General features: G+C 38.8%; 1 protein-coding gene across 1 annotated transcript; it reads right to left on the reverse strand.

Moving 5' to 3' along the window:
* Window positions 1–429: 429 nt before the first annotated feature.
* On the reverse strand, window positions 430–24,242 carry tcf25 (TCF25 ribosome quality control complex subunit). The gene is made up of 18 exons (XM_082542708.1): window positions 23,815–24,242; window positions 22,280–22,426; window positions 22,121–22,189; window positions 21,872–21,996; window positions 19,276–19,341; window positions 18,652–18,734; window positions 16,637–16,767; window positions 16,271–16,370; window positions 14,957–15,050; window positions 14,707–14,799; window positions 11,904–12,009; window positions 11,647–11,806; window positions 11,385–11,472; window positions 11,100–11,258; window positions 10,825–10,915; window positions 9,957–10,036; window positions 9,793–9,868; window positions 430–2,600 (listed from the first exon to the last, which is right to left on the reverse strand). Exons 1-18 carry the CDS (start codon window positions 24,193–24,195, stop codon window positions 2,433–2,435), a joined length of 2,217 nt encoding a protein of 738 aa, XP_082398834.1. The 5' UTR covers window positions 24,196–24,242; the 3' UTR covers window positions 430–2,432.
* Between the last annotated feature and the right edge of the window lie 222 nt (window positions 24,243–24,464).

Here is a 24,464-nt window from a genome sequence, read left to right on the forward strand (position 1 = left end):
CAGGACAAAATCCACACATCTACCTGTGCTTAAAAATGATTTCCATTAAAAATAAGTCTTAAATAGCTTTAAGACAAATGTGCAAGTGAAAATCTTTGTGTTCATAGAGCCAAACGTGCTGTTTGTGGTTAAACTTGCTTCTCAAGCTAACGGCACAGTAACTTTGATACATATCCACACAATTTGTTAAATCAAATTTAATAATTTCAACTTCAACTTCTTGAGCATGTTTATGTGGTTTCAAATTCATTTGTATTATCAAAAGTGACAAGTCATGCAGGCAAACACGTCACAAAAAAAGTAGCAGACCGGCTTCTGTCCAGCTTCTGAAATTTGAGGATTTGCCGTGTCATTTAATTTATACCATGACAAAAATATCAGGGGTCACACGTAGTCGTGTGACTACGAAAAAACAATTCTGAAATCAAGTAAGTTGCACAAATATTTTATCGAAGAAAAGAAAAATTTGTTGCAACTCTGCATTGATTTTTTTTCAGGAATTTCAATTTGCTCTAGGTGTTTTTGTTAAATTATGTTATGGCAACTGGTTACGTTTAACCCACAGCACCAGTGGTAATACTGCAGTCCCATCAAGCAGCCTCTGAGCCGCTAATCTGAAAGCGCTTTCAATACAGCAGAATGATCACGTGAAAAGTTTTCACAACAACACCCATAGCTCCAAGTGAATTAGGAACAATGACCTCATTTGACCATCTAGCACTGTCACCCACATCCTTGCGGCTCATTGGAACACAAAGTAAGCAGGTATGTTTCAAGCGTGTACAGCATCTCGCAATGATTTTGTCCTTTGACTGAGAGTAACAGACCTCAGGCTAGCTCGTCATTTGTGTTTGTATTGAAAAAAAAATGTTTGAACAGTGACTGTAAAGCATAAATGGGGTGAATCGTCTCCCATGGATAACATGAAAGGACACTGAGAAGAAAGGGCAACAGTTGGAGAGTGTTAAAAAAAAAAAAATAAGCACAAGTTAAAAACGATAAATATCACTGATGATAACAGAAGCATAGTTACTGCTTCAGATTTAGTGTGCATGGAATGAGCATAATCAAGTGAGGTCATGAGAATCTGAGTGTACACAGAAAAGAGTTCATTTAATTACCAGTTTAAGAGATAAAAATGAAAACATCTGCCATAGCTGCGTTGTCAATAAGTGCAAGTAAACTGAAACTGAAATGTGAGAATCTGTGCCGAAGTCTGAGAGGTAATAAGAATATTAGAGAAAGAAAGCAGCAGAATTTAAACAAACCAAAAACAGTAGCCAAGATGATTAAGACAGTGAGTAGAAAATACCACGAAGACCAGAAAGACAAAACAAATCTAGTTTATCATGTTTAAGGATGCTTAAAATGATGTCAGGTGTGTACGTGGAAGACCTTTTCATGCTTTTTGCAACAGGTCACAACAGAAGTGTGTCATCAGGCCGAGCAGCATCTTGCTGAGGTTTGTGTGGTACTGTTTGTCATCAGAAATGACTCAGTTTGATTAAATTTATTACCAAGAGTCAAAACACTTTACATTTTTTCATGTGGCCCCCGTTATATTTTGGAACTTCTTAATTATTCAGCCGAAAAATCATAGAAGTCTCACAGTAAGATTATTATGGCTACAGAATCCCTGCAAAAATAAAAGAATTGCACATACGAATGCCTGGATGTGCATCAACTATAATTCAGTTCAAATTATAAATAAGACCTAAATGGATGGCATGACTAACTGCCTGAAAAGGCAGTTTCCTTTTTAGAAAAACAGAATTGATCAATTTAAAATGCTTTACTAGCTACGCATTAAAATATTCAAGTTAAAAAAAAAAAGTAATCATTTTAGCCTTCAAGAAAACTTCAAAGGATTTTTCAGTTTGTTTTTATTGGGAGTGATCAAATCAATTAGAATAAAAATTTTATGATTCTGTGTATATGTATTAAAGTGCAGATAAGCAGCAGTTTGCTTTAGAACTTGCACTCAGAATGAGACTACATGAATCTCACTCTAGCTTCGTAAAGCTTCCACTGCAGGTGTTTATGAGAGAAAATGAAAAACTCTCAGAAAGCCAGAAACCAGAGGAAGAAAAGCAGGACTTCTTATCCGTTAGTGCTGCTGAACTGACAATGCTTGGAAACTGATTATGGAACTAATAATTATAAATAATACACTTAACCTTGGCAACACGACAGGTCCAACTAACAATCTGCTTTCTGAGCTTGGAACAAAGTGTGCCAGGTTCACATCCATCTACATTACCCCAGTAGTATTTGTGTTTGTTTTTTAAAATCAGCCTACTATTCTGAAATTATGACAACAAAATAATATCCAGCTGTCCAACTTATTTTCCTTGTAATTATTAACATCGCTTTTTTTTTTTTTCAGTTTTATTCCTCTTCATCCATCACTTAGTCCACCTCTATCTCCTCTTTCAGTCCCATTCATCATCATCTCTGTAGGGGTTGTCCTCTCTTGGTGGCTCCTGAAACCGGATATTTGCCAGCATGTCCCTCATTGCCACCATTAGGCGATTTACTTCCTGGTTCAGCTCCTGACCAGCTCGAGCCACTTCCATGTCATCTTCCTGCCTCGGTGGATCCTTGAGAATGAAGGAGAGATTATTCAGTCTACAAACTTCTAGTGAGGTTCTTATATAGTGCTTTTCTACTCTACCAGAGGACTCAAAGCCCTTTATACAAAGTACCTCGATCACGCCCATTCACTCAAGTGCTTTTTTCTATTCAAGTTCTTTCTATCTAACATTCAAACACATTCATACTCCAGTGGAAGCATCAGGTTATCTTTCCCAAGGATATTTGGCTGGAACAGCCAGGAATTGAACCATCAACATCCCAATTAGTAGATGACCTGATCCATCTCCTGAGTTACCCAAAGTGCTCCGCTACAATGTCCTAATAATTTAACTTGTTCTCGGAAATGGTTAACCATTGCAAGACATTACTTTAACTGTACTGATGGTGTCCAAATAAATATACGGCATCTATGTTGGATATAGCAGAATAATCTAGGGTTCATGTTATCAAACACAACTGTAGGTTGTTTTCAGAAATGTAATTCTAATTTACGGCCACGTTGTTCTTTAAATATTAAACTCTTAACTATATTTCCTTTATCCATATTGTATCTCTTCCTCTCCATAAGTGGATAACAGAGTTGGAACGGTCCTGATGGAAACATGCCTCGGGCATATCCGTTAACAGTAAGCATGTACAGTTGACTGTGTGAGTGTTTGCCATACATTTACTGTATCTTAAAGTGGCAGAGATTGGTGTGTGCTGCATGCTGGCAGGAGCCTGTAAGACCAATGAAGACATTCATGCTCAGCAGGCCAGTCATTGGAAAACTGGACATAAACCAGACACATGTCATGCTCAGTGTAGCACGAGAGAAGTGCTTTCAATTTCAATTTCAATTTTATTTCTATAGCACATTTAAAAGTCACAAGTACAACAAAGTGCTTCACAAACGAACCATACTTGCAATTTACAACAGGAGAAAACAGTTAACAAAGAATAAAATTATAAAATAATAATATAAGAACAGGCATGAATCAGGGAAAATTAAGCTAAGTAGTTTGAAAAGCGAGCTTAAATAGATGGGTTTTTAACCGAGATTTAAAAGATTGGATAGTTTCCGACACACGGACATCAACCGGTAGGCTGTTCCAGAGTTTTGGTGCAGCGAAAGCAAAGGCCCGATCCCCCTTCGTCTTTAATCGAGACATTGGTTGCATTAGAAGCCCCTGATTAGAGGATCTGAGTGCCCTTGTAGGGATATATAGATTAAGAAGGTCAATCAAATAACTGGGTGCCAAGTTATTTAAGATTTTAAAAGTATATAAAAGAATTTTAAAAACAATACGGTATTTGACAGGAAGCCAGTGGAGGTCAGCTAGAATGGGAGTAATATGATCCTGTCTTCTAGCGCCGCTTAAAAGGCGTGCTGCGGCATTCTGGACTAATTGTAGGCGTTGAATAAGAGAGAGTTGGAGGCCTAAGTAAAGAGAATTACAGTAGTCCAGTCTAGAGGTTATAAAAGCATGAATGAGCCTTTCAAGGTCTTTATGTCGTAGGTAAGGCATTGCCTTCGAAATTTGGCGTAGTTGGTAGAAGCTGGTTTTTACCACTGCAGCCACTTGCTTATCTAATTTGAGGGAGCTGTCCAGCATTACTCCGAGATTTCTGACAGTGGGCGATAAGTGGCTGGCATAGGAACCTAAAGTCTCCGAAAGCTGTTTCAACGGCATGTGGCTACCAAAGACGATAATTTCTGTTTTGTTTTCATTGAGGGTGAGCGAATTATGCAGTAGCCAGTCTCTGACGTCACACAGACAATTAAGCAACGGCAATAGCGGGGATTGAAGATCCAAATCCAAAGGGAAATAGATTTGGATATCATCCGCATAGCAGTGAAAAGAGATATTGTGATTTCTAAAGATTTTTCCCAGGGGTAACAGATAGAGAGAGAACAACGTGGGACTTAACACAGACCCCTGGGGAACACCGCAACAAAGGGGTGCGGGGGAAGAGGAGTGATTTCCCATAGAGACAGAGAAAAACCGCTCGGATAGGTATGATTTAAACCATGAGAGTACTTTGCCTTTAAGGCCAACTACATGTTCAAGTCTTGAAAGGAGAATATCATGGTCGACCGTATCAAAAGCAGAGGACAAGTCTAAAAGAACTAAAACCACAGGGCGCCCTGTATCAACAGTTACGAGGAGATCGTTAAAAACTCTCAGTAAAGCTGTCTCGGTACTGTGGTGAGATTTAAAACCAGAAAAGCCATGAAGTGGATGTGGTGTCTTTGCAATAATCACTTTCACACATTAGATAAATTAACAGTTAAAGGAATCTTTCAATTTAGTCTTATTTGCAGAAAACAACCAAACAAGGTCAAAATGGGTTCAGTATAGGTCCTGCTTTCCATGCATTCATATACCATTTTCACACAGAAAGCATGTTTGCAATTTTTTCCCTTCCTCTTAACGGCATATAAAGTAAAAAAAACAAACAAACAAAAAAAACAACTTTAAATGCAAGGGCTTTACTTAAAATCCACACTGATATATTTGCAGAGTAAAAGTACACCATTTAAACTGCCACATGTTATGAACTTGTTTACCAAAAAGCCTTTGAATGCCTCTTTTATGCAGAATCATACAAGCGAGTTTTTTTTTTATTATCAGCAGGTTTTGTGAAAAGCAGTACATTCTTTTTATATCGCTTGTGCCAAGTAGATGAAATCATCCTCTCTTCAGCACATTTTCCTTGTCAGAAACATCACAGAAACTGATGCTGTGAGAATGTATATTTACTGCTATATAAACCGCTCTTCATTTTTTATCCCTTCAACAACGGCATCTTGTAAAATTCTGCTAAGAAATCAGTGTTGGTCCATGTTAATTATGGCCAGCACAGATCAGTGAAAAGCTGTATTTTAGCAATGTTGTTTTAGCTGTCCGACTGCAATGATCAACGCTTGTAAAGCCTTTTCTAGTTAAAAGGTATTAAAGGTAAGATGCTAGGTTGAAATGCTGCAACACTGTGTTTAAAAAAAAAAAAAAAAAAAGGAGACCTAGAGAGTTACTGCAGGGAGAACGACAGTTGATACTTTTGCTGGTCTGAATGCAACTAGTAAAAAACAAAACAAAACATTGTTCCACGTCTCACTGTCTACCCCAGCATAAAAATGTATGGACTGTGTAATCTTTATACATTGGTTCTCTTTCACACAGTCTCTGAGCTGAAATGCAGATCATTCTGACAAAACAAGACGTAAGAAAATATCGAGACAAAAATCAGCCTCCCTGCTCATTCACCTCACTATTTGCTTACATCTTGTTTCTGAAGAATGGGCTGCTGACATCAATTAGAACGAAAGATAGTTAGTAAATCATGATGAAACTGAACAGTTTATGTAATGAAGCTTCCACGTTTTGACATTTAAATTAATCCAATTAACTAAACAACTTCCTATTAATCAAATATATCTTAAAAAAAATAAAAAAATAGATCCACATCCTCAAATTTCTCAAACATGGTTAACTAAAAATCTGTAATATCTGCATGAGCATTGTGAGCCACACTACACTATACAAACTACATAAACATAAACTCAGCGAGCTTTAAGCTGGTTTGTGTGAGACGGGATGAAAATGGTTTAGTGTTCACACATTAACAGATGAACAGAAGAACCCTGATTTTACAAATACGGGTGTCATTCAAGATGAACAAAATGTAAATTAATGAAGAAATCCAAGCACTGAACTTCCTTATTAGCAAAGAGAAAGCAGAGACATCGAGTCAACTTTGCACTTCATGAATTTCGTTTTCTTGAACTTGGAAATGGTCGACAGAATTAACTGTAATAAGGTCATATGCTTTCTTTGATATTTTTCAGTTTTGCTAGACCCCCCCTTTGTTTTACAAGAAAAATGTTCGCGCGCCCCCCCGCACGTGCACGCGCACATCCTCCAACCACACACCCATATTTTGCTCAATTGCGGTTTATTTCACACCTCAAACATTTAGTAAGCAATTAAGCAAATACAAGTAATCTGCAATAAATTACAGGTAGTAAGAAAATAAACTAACTGGGTATTTTTGAAATACTGTTTTTTTGAAATGACATCTACAGCTGTTTCGTCCACACGTAAACGGCGTTTGGAATCACCGAAAACTGAGATTTTTTTAAAACTCCTTTTTGGCGTTTACGTGTGGACGAGGAATACAGAGTTCGTCACGCAACGTCAAAGGTATGTGCCCCTTTTCACGTCAGGCTGTGCGCCACGTTATTGTTTACATGAGATGAATTGCAGAATAGCAGATAGACAAAATACTGTTAATCTGACCATCTTCAGGTTTTACAGCTTACATATATACGCAGTTACTGTCCCTCTATTTAGAAAAGCAGAGGCATCACTGTAATTATTTTACTTGTAGTTGTTTTTTTTCCCTTTGTAATAATATTCAACATTGCAATCAAATCAAAAAATGCCTCTGTGCAAAATGGGTTTAAAAACATAAACAACTGTGGGATACTGTTTGTCCGTGATTTGAACCGGGGGACAAATTGTGGCAGGATCAGCCTGATATTATTTGTATCCCGCTGTAACTTTACTGTATAAAGAGCTAGAATCTCCAAAATGTCAGGAGTAGTGAGTCATTATAACAAGTGTTTGTGAACTAAAAATCAAAAATGTGGGATACTGTTTGTCCCTGATTTGAAGAGCCCAGCGCTGCTCCCGACAAAGGGAAAACCAATTAAGCAGGGGAGACCTACCTCAGCACTTGTGCAGGTGAAACCAAAGGGAAGATATTCTTCACCATATTTTCTAGTCTTTGGCTTAGAATGAAGTTGGTTTGGAAACATATTCAGCGATGCTTCATCTCCTGCTCTGCGTTTCTGTAGGCGCCCGTGCTATCAGTGTCTAAGCCTTTTGTTTTTTTTCCCCCCTTTTCATACCGCGCCTCCTCTGCCATGGCACTTTGGGAAGGTCTGCCTTAGGGTGACCATGAGTCTTAAGAGGAAATCTTCCATCAGTCACGGATGTGTGTTAAAATGTTTTCCCAGATCGTTTACCAGCTCAGCCCTGCAGGGTGCTGCTATTAAATGGGTGTATCTGTGCGTGTCTGCTTTAATCATAAAACCAAACCAAACCGAAAAACCCCCCCCAAAACACAACTTTACTTGAAATGCATCATTCAGGGTGTTGAGGGCGAACACTAGACTGGAGTTTGCTTTGGAGGAGGTATGACTGTCATCAGAACGTGTCAGACCCACGGACCGTTTAGGAAGGTGAAAGAGAGAGTCACTTTATTAAACTTTATTACGGAAGAATAAAAATCTTGATTTATTATGTGTCTAATTTTAATTTCTTTTGCATAATTACAAAGTACCTGCACAGAGTAGAGGTTAACAACATTTGCTCTTGTCAGGAGGTGAGAGCCAGACATTTTTTAAATTCTGTTATCTGACACCAAATCAATTTATCATAACTTTGAAAATAATTGTTTATTGTATTTCATTTTTAATCCCGATTTTTCAGTTCTTCAAGTCCCATCTCTCAGGCAAAAATATGGGCTCAAATTGTGGTCATAAATATTTTGTACTTCAGTTTTGTATGCGTAAAAAGAATTTGTGTGCGTAAAAAAGATTTTTATGTGTAAGGAGAATTTGTAAGTTGAAACTCTGCACTCAGGTTTCAACTTACAAGTATGGATTTTGACCCTATTTTTCTTCCTTTCAGCTGATTGGTCAATGTCATGTCAATCACAAATTTAACTATCCAATCAGAGAACAGATGGGTTTGGCTGTCGGAGGGGTGCTTTTTTTGAACTGCAGGTCCTTGAAGGATAAATGCCCTTTCATGTCTCTTATTGCCACACCATGAAAGAAAACATTGGTGTGTTTCCAAGTAAACCTTTTCTTACAGGTTGACGTGCTTACACAGGGACAAGCAGGGCGTTTTCAAAGGCGCTGTTGACCTCGGAGGAAAAGCAGTGTTGTGGAAATGACACACTCTTCACTAGTTGGGACAGTTACAAAGCTTTCCTTGTTATGAACGAGAGATACGTTTTTATTAAACATTTGAACTTAATACAACACAAACTCTCGTAGAGGAGATAAAGTCAGAGAGATACACGTTTTGAAACGACAAAGATCAGGTGCATCTAGTACACCTAGAGCGGCCGCTAAAAAACAATATACAAGCAGAGCTCAGCAGCCAGTGCAACAAATTCTGGATCCTTCGCTCTTAAGTTAGCGGTGAGCACAGAGCATGCCGTGTCCGATGTGAAACGGCCTTTATGCTGCATAGTGTGACTCATAGCAGTGGTCCTGGTTCAACACTGATTTTGTGTTAAAGTAATACTAAAGTAATAATGGTATTTCTGACCACTGGTATACCACAACTGTATCCTTTCAACAGCTACCAGGTAAACTCTCATTCAAAGCTTTGTAGCTCCTTTAGTGATGTTTTATGTAAACTCAACAGACATCGTTGCAAGAAATCAGAGAACCAAGGAGAACATAATTAAATCACTTTACAGCCCTCTGAGTTCACCAGTTCATAATGATTCATTCACTAACTGCGCTTATTTGTTTCTTTTAAACTTGTGTGAGTTTTGTGTCAGGGGCTTATAGCTTAGTCACATGGTGTTACCACATGCACACACTATGGGTTCTTTATTTGTATTTCATGGTATTCTAAGCCTATGCAGCTGTTTAGAGAAGCTATAGCAGTAGCGTATGCTCTTGAGAGTGAGGAGGGACATCTACAGTATAACTGAATGTCATCCATCCATCCTTTTCCACTGGCTAGTTTTCAAAATGTTCCCCCAACTTCATCGTCAATAGCTTCACGTCAGCATTTACCCCTCATTTCTGACACAACCAACATGCACAATCAATGCTATACCACTGCACACCTTAAAAATGAAAGTGCATCAGAAAATGAGATAATACAGACCTACAATCGATATATCTGTCTGTTGTTTTATTGTAAGATAGCTTAATTTAACAGTTTGCAAAGAAACTAGTTACTCTCTCTTCCTCCTGTTTTGCTATGTGCATGTGTCTGTGTGCTTGTGAAAAAGACTCTGCTGCATGTCTGTGTGGCAAACGCAGCACAAAACAGAGGGGAAGCAAAACTCAAGTTAAAAACAAATTGTTATGAGTGCATTTAAAAGCTTCCTGACAAGCGTTAATCAATATAAAATCTAAAATAGACATTGACCCTAGAAAAATACTGATGTTGACTGACTCACCTGAATGTTAAAGTTTGGCAGCAATGACCGGAAAAACAGTGAGAGTGTACTCTCATTGGATGCACCAACACGCGGCCTATATGCAGACCCAAAAATAAACAAGTCATGAAGTTAAAATGAAAATTGAGACAAAAAAAAAAAAAAGTATAAGGATCCACAATTACCTTTCTGGTCGTGTATATGATATCACTGAGTCGAGTGGAGGCAAAGGATCAAACCCCATCACAGGCTGAGTGGTCACCTCCTGGTGGTGAAACAAATCCCCCCCAAAAATACATGAATATAGAACAGAAAAGCTAGTTATCAAATGCCTGTGTGCAAAATGATGGATGGATTTTAAGCAGTCTGGCCTCTTTCTTCAGTAATTTGAGAAAAAAAGAAACAAAAAAAACTTAAGTTGTCCACAAAGTCCACTGCTCAGAAATAAAACTTTTTTTTGAGCAGTGTAGTTTGTCTTTTTATAGTTTAAAATCTACAGGCGATGACCTGGGCGAGCTGGAGAACAGCAGACTTCTGTTAGAGTATGAAATACAGCTGTAATCATGTGATTTTGAAGAAACTACATTTGGTACAAACCTTTAAATTAAAATTTATTAGACAATTTAATAGTTTGTAAAACAGCTATTGCTTCTCACAGGTCTTCTTTGCTCTAACTGCTTTCCACTAACCACACACCATAATCTGGTTCTGCCAGAGATTATGTTTTCTTTGCACTGTGACTGTGTGCTTGTTCACAGGGAATCATTTCCCCACAATGACACTGAGATCAATTATTCTGTGATTTACAGTTAGAGATTTGGAGAGTGAACTGAAGACACTGAGATGTGTCACTAGCAATGGTTGGAGTATGCTTTCTGCTATCAGGGTGGTGCCTCAGACTGTTCAGCACCCTAATCAAGATAACGTAACCAAGAACATTTGAGGAAAAAAACAAAAAAATAAAATACAAAACATTTACACTTCACTTGCAATTTGCTGTGTGCAGTTCTCAGAATAGAAGACGCTGAGGTGCAGATGGTGATTGTTTCTTACCAGAGGCAGAGTTGAGGTGGCTTCTTTGATCTCAGAGAGTAGGACATGGCGATGGATGTTCCTTGGTGCACTTTGGTACCTCTGCTTTCTCCTATTAGAAAGACATGAAGGGGAAGGTTTTGAGAGGCATGTACTTTTAATTAAAGGAATACTAAGTGCAGAGGTAAGACCCAGCCCACAGTTAATTTTGCCTCTCTTTGTCATCAACAAATGCCTCCAATGTTTAAAAAAAACAAAAGAACAAGGAAAAAAAAAAAAAAAAAAAAAAAGCTGACTTGTTTTGGCAGTCCTCCACTACAGGGTCTTTGGCATCAACTCGTCGCAGCACTTCTTTCACCATCTCTTCCAGCCAAAGCATTACTGCAGCCTCCCTCCACAGAGTGCAAGTTCTCCCCACATACAGACCTGTCAGTTCAGCCAGAGCTGGCAGCTGCCTAAAGATGGAACAAGTGCAAAGAGCTTTAACATGAGGGTACAAAGATGGAAGAAAAAAATGTTTCAATTGTTTTTAAAATCCTGCATTGTGCAATAGTTTGGAAAATAAAGAGAGTATACGTTACCTTATCTGACTATTTGGACCAAAGAAGCTATGGGAGGTGACTGCGGCATCTGGCTGCACAGTACACAGATCCAGTAAAGGCATCAAGACTATAGTGGGGAGAAGGGAACACGTTAAAGGGCAGGGAATTACAAAGTTACACTTTTCAAAAGGTGAATGGTAACAGTCCTGGAAGTTATTAAAATTCTTTAGAGTATGCCTTAGAATATGAAGAGCTAAATAAAGGGCAACCATTTGATTCAGTTCATTGCTGAGGGTCTAACCTGCAGGGAACATGATGAGGGCAATCTGCAGCAGCTGGTCGGCTTTGTGCCTTTGTTTGTGACTTTCTTCAGGGTCCATATTTTCCTGCTGACTTAGATGAAAATGACAAAGGGCAGTGGAGAATGCAAAGTTTGGCAGCTGAGACAGATTTCTGTGCTCCTGAAAAGCAAAAACAAACAATTCCTGTCACAGACTGAAAATTTAACAGTGGCACACTAACTCCGGCACGCACACAGAACGTAAGTGCACACTTTACCTCCCAGTCCTGATATAACTGAAGGACGGATTGGTACTCTCTGGATCGAAGTGCCAAGAAATCAATGAGCAGCAGCATGCAAAGAGGGTCAGAGTCCGGGTCCAAACTAATTCAAATGGGGAAGAAAAAAAATGAATATAAAACAACCATGACAAAGATGTGTCTTAGACTAAGTACAAATAAAACTATCACACCACGATGATCTGGGCTGCTTACGGTGTTTCAGACATTACAGCCACTGTTGGTTATGGCATTTAGGGATATTTAGTAAAGACGGCATTAATGAAGAGGGTCGAAACCAGACAGCTCCAAAACACCACTGCTTTGCTGTTTGTTTCCTCAGTAAATTTTGACCCTCAGGCAGAAAACCAACTGAAGTAACCAGGAGGGAGGTATTAATCTATGCACACAAGTCTCTTTTTACAATAGCTTAAAATCAACCTAAGGGCAAAAAAATAAATTCTTTAACAACAACTGTGATTATAACGACAAATAAAGTTTGTGTGTTAAACATCATAGCAGATGAGATTATTACTTATCTTCTTTAATCATCTCATATAATGTATGTGTAGCTGAACGTGCTAAAGATTCTGTTAAAGCAAACAGTGACTTAATATCTGCCGGTGATAAAGGGCCAGTGCTTTTTATTACCACACTGCTGCTCTTCAGGCCGGAACATTAAATCAGGAAACCAGAATTTGATGAAAATCACAAAAAATATTGACAACTATATGAATAGTCTGCAAAGCTGAAGCTTATGGCAGCAGTGTCCCCACAGGAACACTTCGTGAAAAGCTTTTTGGTAAGTGATTTCTTAACATAAGAGATAATGATATAAACACATGGACTGTTTTTAAATTATGTCTCCATAAAAGTTTAATTCTATTATTTGTAAAAGACGGGTCATGATATTAGCCCGAATCTCAATACATGACTTGAATGAATGGTCTGAAACACATGTTCAGTTGTTTTTTTACCTTATAAATAATTCCGAGTCCATCTCGGATCGTTATCAGCAGACAGTCTCACCACATTAGTGCACATAAAAAAGGTGCCTCAACAAATTTGCCTGTTTAGTGTTTACTTTATAAAGAGAATAAAGGTTCCTCTTGTTTATCTAGAAAGTCATTTATGTAATACTTTTCATGTAATGGGACAGTGAAAGCGTCTTAATGTGCATCCTCTCTCTTTGAGTAGAAACAGATCGTGTTCTTTCATCGTTATTGCTCACATGTCCAATCAGCCCATTAATTCCTCAGCAATTAAGAAGGTAACTAGCAGCCAGGTGTTGCTAATCAAATGCAGCTGATTAACTGATCATCACGAGCACCTCGAGAAAAGCAGTTTTGACCGTTTAAACGTTTGGACCATTCAAGTGCGTTACAAAATGCCACGATCTTCCTAGGACTAGACGTCCCAGTAAATACACCCCAAGGTTAGACTGTGCAATGCTCAGGGAAACTGCAAAAAATATTAAATGTCAAAGCTAATGACAGTGAAAAGAAAGCCTGAACAAAGATGGTTTATTTGGAAGCGTTGTTAAGACAAGGCTTTTTCTCTCTGAAAAGAACATGCCAGTATGCCTTAGGTTTGCACAGTTGCATCTGAACAATGTTTCAAAAGTCTAGTGCAATGTCCTTTGGACAGATGAGACCAAAGTGGAGATGTTTGACTCGAATGCACAGCACCACATTTGGTGAAAACCAAATAGCATATGAGCACAAACATCTCATACCAACTGTAAAGCACAGCTGGAGGTGATGATTTAGGCTTAGTTTTGCAGTCACAGAATCTGGCCACCTTACAGTTACTGTGATGTTCAAAGTGAATAAGACCTCAGACACTGGACAACATCCATCTGGCAACCACTGGTTGCAAAGGAAATGTATTCCCTGACTGTTTTCCAAGTGGTTGCTGGCAGTTACCGGATGAAATTGGTAACAAAAGTTATTTAATCCTGCAGCAAAAACCTCTTAGCAACAGGTCACTAGCAGATTGACTTGATTGTCAGTAGTTTGCATGGAGCACACCGACTACTGCGTGGTGAGTGTTTGTACAGAAGTTGGCATCTTGCAAAGAACCTCTGCAAACCTCTCACAAATCAGTTGGACAAAACACATTTTTGCCCCGTGAGCAGTGGTTGTACCATGTCCAATATGACCATGTGTACCATGTGATTGAGAGTTCTCAATCACTGTGTTTATGATGTCACAAAAAACCTCTACAGAAAAGTATTTTAGAGTCAAATGTGAGGCCATCTGTTTGAAAATTTAAGTGTGACTGAAATGTGGTCATCCACAACAGGACAATCATCCCATACCCAGCAGCAAATCTATAACTAAATGCTGAAAAGAAAAGAATAAACATGTTGAGATGGCCCAGCCGGACCTCACCCAGACTTGAAATGCTATAGCGGGTCTTTAAGAGAGGTGTGCATAAATAATTCCTCACAAATATCACTGAACTAAAGCAATTTTATACAGACAAGAGGCCAAAATGTGAAAGGCGATAAAGTCACAGAAAACATGCAACTAAACAAAGTCATAGAATCATTGGGTGCACTCGGTTTTTCACAAGAGTCCATAATGTTATGGAAAGGTCAAAGACTTTTCACAGCACTGTAAATTAGCTGTTAAAAAAAAAAATCTGGAACATAATGTTTTATACATCAGTTAAAGTTTGTTTGAAGGGGGAAGAGTCTGAATGGGGAAGAGTGAGGATTTATTATTATTGCTATCATAAATGCCTCATATCTAATTATGTAGCTTATCCTTTCCCACGTTTTAAGCTTTTCTTTTTATACCTCAGGATAAGTTTGCAGTACTCCAAAGCTGTCCTTGGGCATCCTCTCTTCTCCAGGAACATCATGTGCTTATACAGAGCCAGATAAAATGCTCTGCAAACAGGGGAGATTGAATTACTGAATTGCTGAGTTCAATCACTTCATAAATATATAATTTAAGTTGAAAACTATACTGTAGAGTCTACAAGATGTTTAACAAAAGTACAATGTGTAACAACATTTTTAAAAAGTACAAAAGGGAACAACCAACCTGTTTTCTGGTCTCAGATAATCCAGTCTGCTGGTGCCCGACGTCAGACTGAATAAAGGATGAAAAGCACACTCAAAGCTATACAAAGCTCGCTCTGGAAAAAACAAAAATACATGTTTTACTTAGGAAATGACTATTAATAAGTATACAAGGCTGCATCATTCCACCTTTAAAGTTTTGGTACACGAACATGTACCAGCAGTGAAAACAATGTCTCTTACGCCTTCAGCTTGCATTTGGCTGGCGCCGTGTTACTACGTAAATCAGACAAATTATCCCTGCAGAGGACAAAGTATCCCTGTGGTCTTCTACACAAACTATTTCAGAGACATAAATAGGATGGCGCCTGTGAAATTAAACCCATCATTGTCCTTTGCATGAATTTTGACTTGTTAACAGTGGCTAGTTTGTTTACTCACAGTATATCAAGGAACTACCTAACCTCTGAAATAACTACAAATATAAATCAATGTGGAGAAAGACAGTTTAGAAATGAGGTAAAATGCATTTTTACTTGAAATTATTACAAAGACAAAACATCAGATATTGGAAGTGAATACATTTAGTTGATTAGAACAGACAAAAAACAGGGAAAAAAAGTCAACTTAATACCAGCAACACGGTTTAAAAAAAAAAAAAAAGAAAATGACAAAACCTCAATTGGCACCATGTTACATCATCATCACCTATAGTTTAGAAAGCCCAGCATTTTTGCTTTAAATGGTTTTAATTGATCGAGAGTTCAGATTTTTTTTTTTCCATTTTACAAATGATGATAAAATACATTTTTTAAATTGTAATTATACTGAAAGAAATGGAACATTAAAAGCTTGAATTCTAAAGGTATTCATATACCAAAACAAATTAAGTAATCAGTTAATACTGAAAAAAAGTACAGTATATGCTCGGTCCTCTTAGTGATGATGAACAACAGACATGCACTTAAGCTTGTCTTAAGGCAGAATAATGCCTTAAGACAGGCTGCATTTCATGTCTGTACCAAAACCTCGTGTCTACAGCAAGAACAGAAAGAGTTTGTGTATTAAGTCACTGAGATCAGAACGCCAGAGTGGGTGCAGGTCAAACAAGTGAATGAAGCACAACCCAGTTAAGATTCAAAATTTCATTACAGTCTAAAGATATCTGAATAAATCACCATCGTACTTGCAGATCATTAGTTTGCCTTGAAGCTAGATGCGTCATTTGCTCTTAACAGATTGTGGTTGAACAGAGTGGATCCCCAGCTATCATCATTTAAAAAAACCAAAAAAAAAACAATGTATTTCATGACACAGAGCATCCAATGATCCTCACCAATAAGGTCCCTAGCCATCTCCTGGTCTTCTTGTATGCGACAGACATCAGAAAGTTGCAGCAAGGAATCGATGTGGTAGGGGTTAAGCTGAAGCAGGGCCTGGATCAGAAAGGACACACACACACACACACACACACACACACACACACACCTTATTGGCGTCTTTAGTCTTCTTGTTTTCCACACTCAAATCCATCATGAACCTAGTTTATCTTTACATTGCATTTGCTTCACGTTATTCATTAAATGATTAAAATATTTGGAGTTTTTCAGTGTAGATTTAAATGTTTTAAAGTAAAAATTAGTTGCCAACATTTAGGTTGACACAGTCGTCGGTGTCTACGACACTGAAGAATTTCATTTACCACAATGTTGTTGGGGTCCATGGACTCCACGGCATCCAGGAACTTGAACTGCACTTGTTGGTATTCCCGACTGTGCTCAAACGTGAAGTAATGAACGCCGTCCTTTGTCTCCAGTAAGGTCATTGAGATTCCTGCAGAGAGGTCAGGCAGGAAGGAACAAAGCATCACGTAAAGAAAAGCACAACTCATGTTACATTTAAAGTCACTCTGATAAACAACTGATAAATATTGAAAAAAATGTTTTTAATATATTAAAAAAGATTTTTACGTTAGATGAGAAAAATGTGATTCAAACAAAGTGTAAGAATCGAAATTGAACAATTAAATAACCCATCAACGATAACTTTCAATATGTTCACAATTAGGGCTGCCACAAACGATTATTTTGATAGTCGACTAGTCACCGATTATTTATGCGATTAGTCGACTAATCAGATCATCATCCACTGGACGTAAAACTACAGCTTATTGCACCAGCAGCATCTGCTCTTATATAACTATCATTAGCTTACAGCTTTAAGCTTTTAAGGTGCTAACTAAAAATAAAGACAAGATGATAGTTTATTCAATTTTAATGAAATTTGCAGATTGTTTCGGTAAAGTTTAATAAACTCCTTGCTATCTAAAATATAACAGGACACCGGAGTATATTCTCCAGCATCTCACACTTCTGATAATCAGCTGTCTGCTTGACGTTTATTCAGCTGTGTAAAAACTATAACTTTAATCTCAGCCAAACCGATTTACTCAGGAACAAATAAAATACAAAAAAAAAAAAAAAAAAAAGCCAAACAACAACATTTTTAATTTATCTAAGTGACTCATACATATTTAACCTGAGTCGCGAAAGACAGCGGTGGGTTTGAAAACAATTAGCCGGGAGTCCGGTGTTCTCACGGCGCTAGTGACCTAGCCCCCGGCTAGCTATCGAGCTAGTGGGTAACAGACGTCTCCGAAAACGTCGGAGCGCTTTTGAAAATATGTGGTGTCCTGATAAACTGAGCCGATATTTGAGGTTTACACAGCTACATTCTCGCCTGAAAATATGTTAAACGTTTATTTTGTGACCCAGAAAGAATAATAAGAGTAATATTAAAACTAACTAGCATTCACACTAACTAGCTACCGCCATTGTTGGAAACTAAGCTGGGCCGCGCTATGAATTCTGGGACACAGCTGCTTCTTCTTCTTCGGGGTTTAACGGCAGCTGGCATCCTTGTACATGCTGTGCTGCCATCTTCTGTTTCAGTCCGTTATTACACTCTTAAATCCTGCTATTATTCCTGCGTCTTTTGCGATCTTACAAAGCTTCAAACGACACGTCGACTATTAAATCAGTCGTCGACGATTTTGATAGTCGACGTAATCGTGACTAGTCGACAAATCGTGGCAGCCCTATTCACAATGAGGTGGTCTTACGATGGGAGTATCAAATAACATTCACTACATGTTACACCTAAATATCTATTATAACTAGCACAGTTTAGAACTTTTACCCTAAATGTAATTCCTTCAAACTACAAGATAAAGTAGCATGAAAAGGTCTTAACACCATTATGTGCCTGTCAGCTTGAATTATGTATAGTTAAAAGAGAATAGATCAGGAGCTTTTGATTGATATAAATTGCTGTAGAAACTAATTTATCACAGCTATGTGTGCTTTTGTGTGTCTTCTGCTTTTGCTGTGTCATATAAGAGCTTAACAGGCAAAACTGTCCTCATCCTGGGACAACTGAAAAACACATGTGCACCAATCTAACTAAACATTTATTTACACAGAAAGCTGCCTATACACTGAGTGTCATCAGTAGTGTTCTTGTGGGTGTTTTGGCATTTGAATCGTATCCCAAAATAACCATTAGGTAATCACGAAACTTTTCATGTTTTAGTTTCAAACAGCAGCATGCGACACACAAAGTCAACCTTTGATCAGCATCATTAAAAGTATTACTGAAATTATCAGCAAATCACGCCACATAAAATTCCTTATGATTAATTAATATATAAAAGTATACCTGGGCGGCTGAAGCGAGGCCAGCTGTCCTTTGGACTGGTCATCCAAGTGCTACGGTGAAACTGTCTGTTTCTCTGTCGAGGCCTAACAAAAAAAAGTGCAAGATTATATTTTAAACTATCCATCCATCCATTCACTTCCGCTTATCCTTTTCAGGGTCGCGGGGGGCGCTGGAGCCTATCCCAGCTGTCATAGGGCGAGAGGCGGGGTACACCCTGGACAGGTCGCCAGTCTGTCGCAAGGCTAACACACAGGGACAAACAACCATTCGCACTCACATTCATACCTAGTGACAATTTGGGTTATCCAATTAACCTATCCCCACAAGCTGCATGTCTTTGGACGGTGGGAGGAAGCCGGAGTACCCGGAGAGAACCCACGCAGACACGGGGAGAACATGCAAACTCCACACAGAAAGACCCCGGCCTGATGGTGGAATTGAACTCAGGACCTTCTTGCTGTGCGGCAACAGTGCTAACCACCGTGCCACCGTGCTGCCCACAGCAGCACGGTGCCCACAGCAGCACAAACTATAGATGATATAATTCATTTACTTGTTTAAAAAAGTGGCACTGACTACTTTAAAAAAAAAAAAAGAAAAAGAAAAAAAAGGTTTTGCTATTACCTTTGATCCCCTAGAACAGCTCGAGCCCCAAAATATCTCTTCAGCTCCGTCTCAGAGTTGAGATTCCTGAGTTACCACAGAAATTCAAAATGAAAATGAAATTCACTTTGAACTGGTAGAAGAAATGCATTCCAGTTAAATCCAAGTTCAATTTCAAAACAATATCATACAGCAGACAATTTCACTGAGGACCATGAGAAACACACCATATAAGTGTTGAGATTAAGAAGTGGTCGTACCAGAAGCACACCCGATTTCAAAGCTGACTTTATATCAGTCAGAGTACAGAACCAAAATAAAACCTGGGGTCCGTTCTTCGTACCTCGCTAAGTAGGTTAGCCGGATTAGATTGTTGACGATTTCGCGTGATCCTGGATCAGTCGGTTCCCCGAAGCTCATCCGGGACTTGCTGTCATAGCAACAGAGCCGTAAGCGTAAACCTGCTCGGGAGCAGGTTTACTTTATGTAAACAGGATTAGATCGCGGCCACGCAGGTATGTCCGCTTCATTTATACGAAAGCAACAGCGATATTTTTCCACTGTTTCACCATAAATAAATATTATCAATGTAACTAAAGATAATGCAGCACTTGATCCTTTTATTGATGTCACACAGATACATACAGGTCATTTCCTAAAAAAGGGAAATGAACTATTAACATTCTATTACATGTATGTGATTATTACAGATGTAATTCATATTTCAGAGTAGTAATTGTAAATTACTTCGTGTAATCAAGATGAGAGACCACGGCTATAAAAGCGAAGGTGGATTTGGGAAGCCTGTCGCAGCCATGTCCTGTCCGTATACGCGACCAACCCATTGCGGAAGGTGCAAGATTGATAAGGAGAGTCCTCAGAATTCAGCGTATATTGCGGGATAGACAGGATCCTTTAGCTCAGCGCGACAGTGTGCTCATAGAGAGATATCGATATTCCCGTGAGGGTATTATTTACTTAACCAACTTGTTGACGAGGGGGTGCAGGACCACCACCTGTCTTTTTTTCCTCTGCCCTTTTCTTGGTTGCTGTTATGAACAAACTAACAGAGTATTACAGGCCAGTATTACCTTGCCAAGAGACGCAAAGCAATCTAAGAGATAAATATTACCATTCTGTAGAATACTCCTGTATTCCACTTTTACTTGTTCCCATGTTCTTGTGGGTCCTGTTGTGGCTCTAATGTGAAAGGGGATATAATATAACATATTATAATATAATATAATGCCATATGATATTGGACAATATAGTGTCATATGATAGATCTACCCTACCGCCTACTGGTGTTGGCCAGAGGGGCCGATGGCGCGATATGGCAGCCTGGCTACAACCGTAGCTGCCTCCACCAGTGTGTGAATGTGGGAGTGAATGAATAGTGGTATCGTAAAGCGCTTTGGGTGCCTTGGAAAGCGCTATATAAATCCAATCCATTATTATTATTATTATTATTAAATTACCTACGAGTTTGATTTGTCAGCAACTTTCTGCCAGCCCTCTCTCCTTGCTTTTGCAGCCTTTGCAGTGTTCTCTTGCGTTTTAATTAAACTCTGAAACTCCTGAAATCCCTCACTCATGAGTTCTTGCTCTGCTGCCGGAAAATACCGAGCACGCCCCTTCGACATTTTCGCCGACCAATCAGCGGGTTGCCGATCAATGTTTCTACTATCGATGCGTAGCCCCTTTTACGACACCCAGTGATGTCACATTCCTGCGTCCAGCTGTAGTAATCGTCAACAGCAGGTGTGTTCGGGGAACCGGATTAGCGAGCTCACGGTTAGCGCGATGATTTGATCTTGGATGTGTCATTTGATCTTGGATGTAGTAAGCGACGTACGAAGAACGGGCCCCAGGTCATCAGTGTAATTGTTTACTGCTTTGGGCACAGACGAGTTTCACACGATTAACTGTATTTTTGCGAGTTGAAAGCAGCAAATAAGGTTCTCACAAAAGCCACAGGAAAAATACAGTTGAGTGGAAATGTCTCAGTGGCTGTTAATCACCTTAACATTATAATTTGACAGTGCAGAATTTGCACATTTATTTGGAACCACCCAGCTGACTTACTGGTACAAAAAAGTGTTTGTTCTGTAACAGTCTTTTAATGCAGAAAGGAACAAATGATGCTTTGCCACCAACACTGGTGATTTGTCTTGTGCAACATTTTCTAAACCATTTTAACTTTTTGCACTTTGGTATTAATAAACTGTTGTACAATCCGAACGACTAATGGCCTTATTGTGTTTTGTTTTTCTTCTGTGAGCCAAGCGCCACCACATGGCAGCATTTCAGAATCACAGAAATTATGTTTGAGGCTAAAAACTAAACAAACCAACCTAAAACTGACTAAATCAAGGAATTTCAGCTGTCCACTGTTTAAAAAAAAATCCTAAAGCTATAAAATGAATGAATTTTTTGTTATTATTTTCTAACTAATGCAGTATGCTAAAAAAACTGATTTTTGTGTACAAATATATATAGAAAGATAAATGCTTCTGCCACCATGCTGGTCAGGTTTGGTTAATGAAAAATGATCCTAATGTGTGTTATTAGGATCATTTTGTGCCATTTTTGATGTCTTGATCAAACATGTCCTCACCTGTGCTCCACATGTAGCACAGGTCTTCTGTCTGACACTCCAGAATCGTCATTTTGCAAACTCAGACCGTTAGACTGCTCCAAGTTTTCCAGCAATAAATCAATGTTATCATCTGCTGCAGCCTCCTGAATGTAAAGCACATACACACAGTCAGTTCAAAAAGAGGGGATCAAGTTATGCATACTGTGAGTTTAGCTTCTGATTCTGAAGCATTAATTAAATAAATAGTGTATATAGTAAATATGTTACCTGTCCATCTTCTGATGTCACTTTTGTCTTTTTCTTCTTCTTCTTCTTTTTAACTCTGTCTCCAGGGGGCTGTTAAAGAGAAGATGCACAATAAGATCAGATTTCCACGGACCTAGAAGACTGCAGAAGTGCATCACTGTTGCTTTGTTTTCATTTTACCTTGGCTGACTCTTCCTCGTGCTTTTGATCCAGTTTATCGGTGTCTCTATTGTCATTCTTTGCTGGGTCGCTTGTTTTGTTTCTGTTTGGTTTCTCTGCCTCTTCATCAGCTGAAATTTTTTCTCCTTCGATGTCTGTACTACCGATCTGGTAAAAATAGGACATTGGCACTGAAAGCATCCCGTCACAACACGGCACAGCTACAACTCCAACACAAAACAATACCTAATACACGAAAGTCTGTGTTCATGATGAGAAGGTATATTAAGATGACATTTTAACCACAGCTTGTGGGTGAATTGTGACTTAAATTGTGGGAGGAGTTCATATTTTTAGTTCTATTCTGATCAATGGAGAATTTAAATAAACTGATCTATGTAAACAGTATTGATATGAAATGAGCTGAAAATTAAAAACAAACAAACAAAAGAAACCCTTTAATGCTGGTGACACTGTGACGGAAATATTTTTCCTTCATGGCCTTAAGTTAAGACAAGTTATTGTCCTATGAAAAAGTAATTAGCCCTAAATTTAATAACTGGTTGTGCCACCCATGGCAGCAAGAACCGCAAAGTGGGAATGAGTCTTTCACATTGCCATGGAATAATTCTTCAACTGTGGTTATAATTCACAGGGTTTTCAAGCATTACTGGCCTATTTAAGGTCATGCCAAAGCATCTCAGACTGAGGCAAGTGATGCCCGCAGTTCTTTAGATGATGTTCTGGGCTCTTTTGTGGCCTCCTGGATGAGTTACAGATGGAGTGATTTTTGTAGGCCAGCCACTCCAAGTTCACCACTGTGGCAGGTTTTCTTAACCTATGAATAATGACACTCACTGTGGCCTTAAGAGGGCTTGGTAACACCTTTCCACCTTTGTTTCTCATCTGTTCTTTAGTTTCTTTAGATGGTAGCACACTGTGTTGAGTTTTGAGATCTTTTAACCTACATACTACACTTTGTCTGACAGGTTCAGTTTCATCTAAGTGATTTATTGATTCAACAGGTCTGGCAGTAATCAAGCCTGGTTGTCAAGTAAAATTAAACCAAAGTTTCCAAAAACATGTTAGTGTGACAAATAGGGGGGGAATCAGGAAGGGATCAGATACTTTTTCACAGCACTGTAGGTTTCAGTTAGTTATATTAAACACGGTCTCACAATAAGTAGAAGTAAGTACAAAAGGCAGCGCCTGTACGACTCCCAACCCACTAGGATTATGTTCGTGTTGATGAGGAATCACACCGACAGCTGTCGATTGTCGGTCCATGTGCAATCAGCCGTACAGGGCATTTTAAAGGTAAGTTTTAAAAGAATAGTGACGCGCTGAAAACAAATACCAGACCTTTTCTGGCGGTGTTCGTTCTGATGGTATAGACAGAGCCTACATTTGGACGATTTTCTAAAGCGACAGCCAGCTGGGCATCATGTCATACGGCTAGTCCAGAGAGAGCTAGCCGTAAACAGCTGCCATTAAGACACTAACTTTATGCTAACTTCATGATAAGCATGAGTTGGTGGATTACACCGTCACCTTACCAACTCGTAAATGTTGCTGAAATTTTTCTGAGCCTTGCTTTTCTTTGCCTTTCGGCCGTCACTTTTCTTGTTGGAAGGAGAAACGTTAGCCGTGTCCAACTGCTCCTCTTCAGCCTCAGCCTGCTCCTCCGGGGTGTCACCCAAAGTTAGATCCCCCAAGTCTAACGCCTCCTGGCCTCGCTGTTTCCCTTTAAGCCTTCGAAGAGCCCGGGTAGACATTCTCTGATACTCATGAGGTACATACACTTGAATATTAACGACTAAAACTGTTGTTTTGCTAGCAGACAGACACAGCAGACTAATAAACTGAGGACGAATTCCATTGGGTTCCTTTTCTTCTTCATCGAAATGTTTCTGCGCTTCTCCGTGTGTTACTGCCATCCATAGGATAGATGAGGAATTGCAACAATAAATATAAAACTGTCACTACGCAAAGTACGTAAGAACAGGAACAGGCACGCAATAAATTGTCAAACTAGCAAGACAGAGGATGGGAGAGCAAGATATATGTCTACTAGGGAATACACAACCCAAGCCATTAAAAGCCATGCAATTTAAATAACTTGCGCAATTAATGACGCTAGATTTATCGATAAATTATCAGAACTTGTAAAATGTGTTTATATGACCTACATCTGAATTTCATACGA

This window comes from Aulonocara stuartgranti (genome assembly GCF_965226115.1).
Source record: "Aulonocara stuartgranti genome assembly, chromosome: 1".
Classification (NCBI taxonomy): Eukaryota; Metazoa; Chordata; class Actinopteri; order Cichliformes; family Cichlidae; genus Aulonocara; species Aulonocara stuartgranti.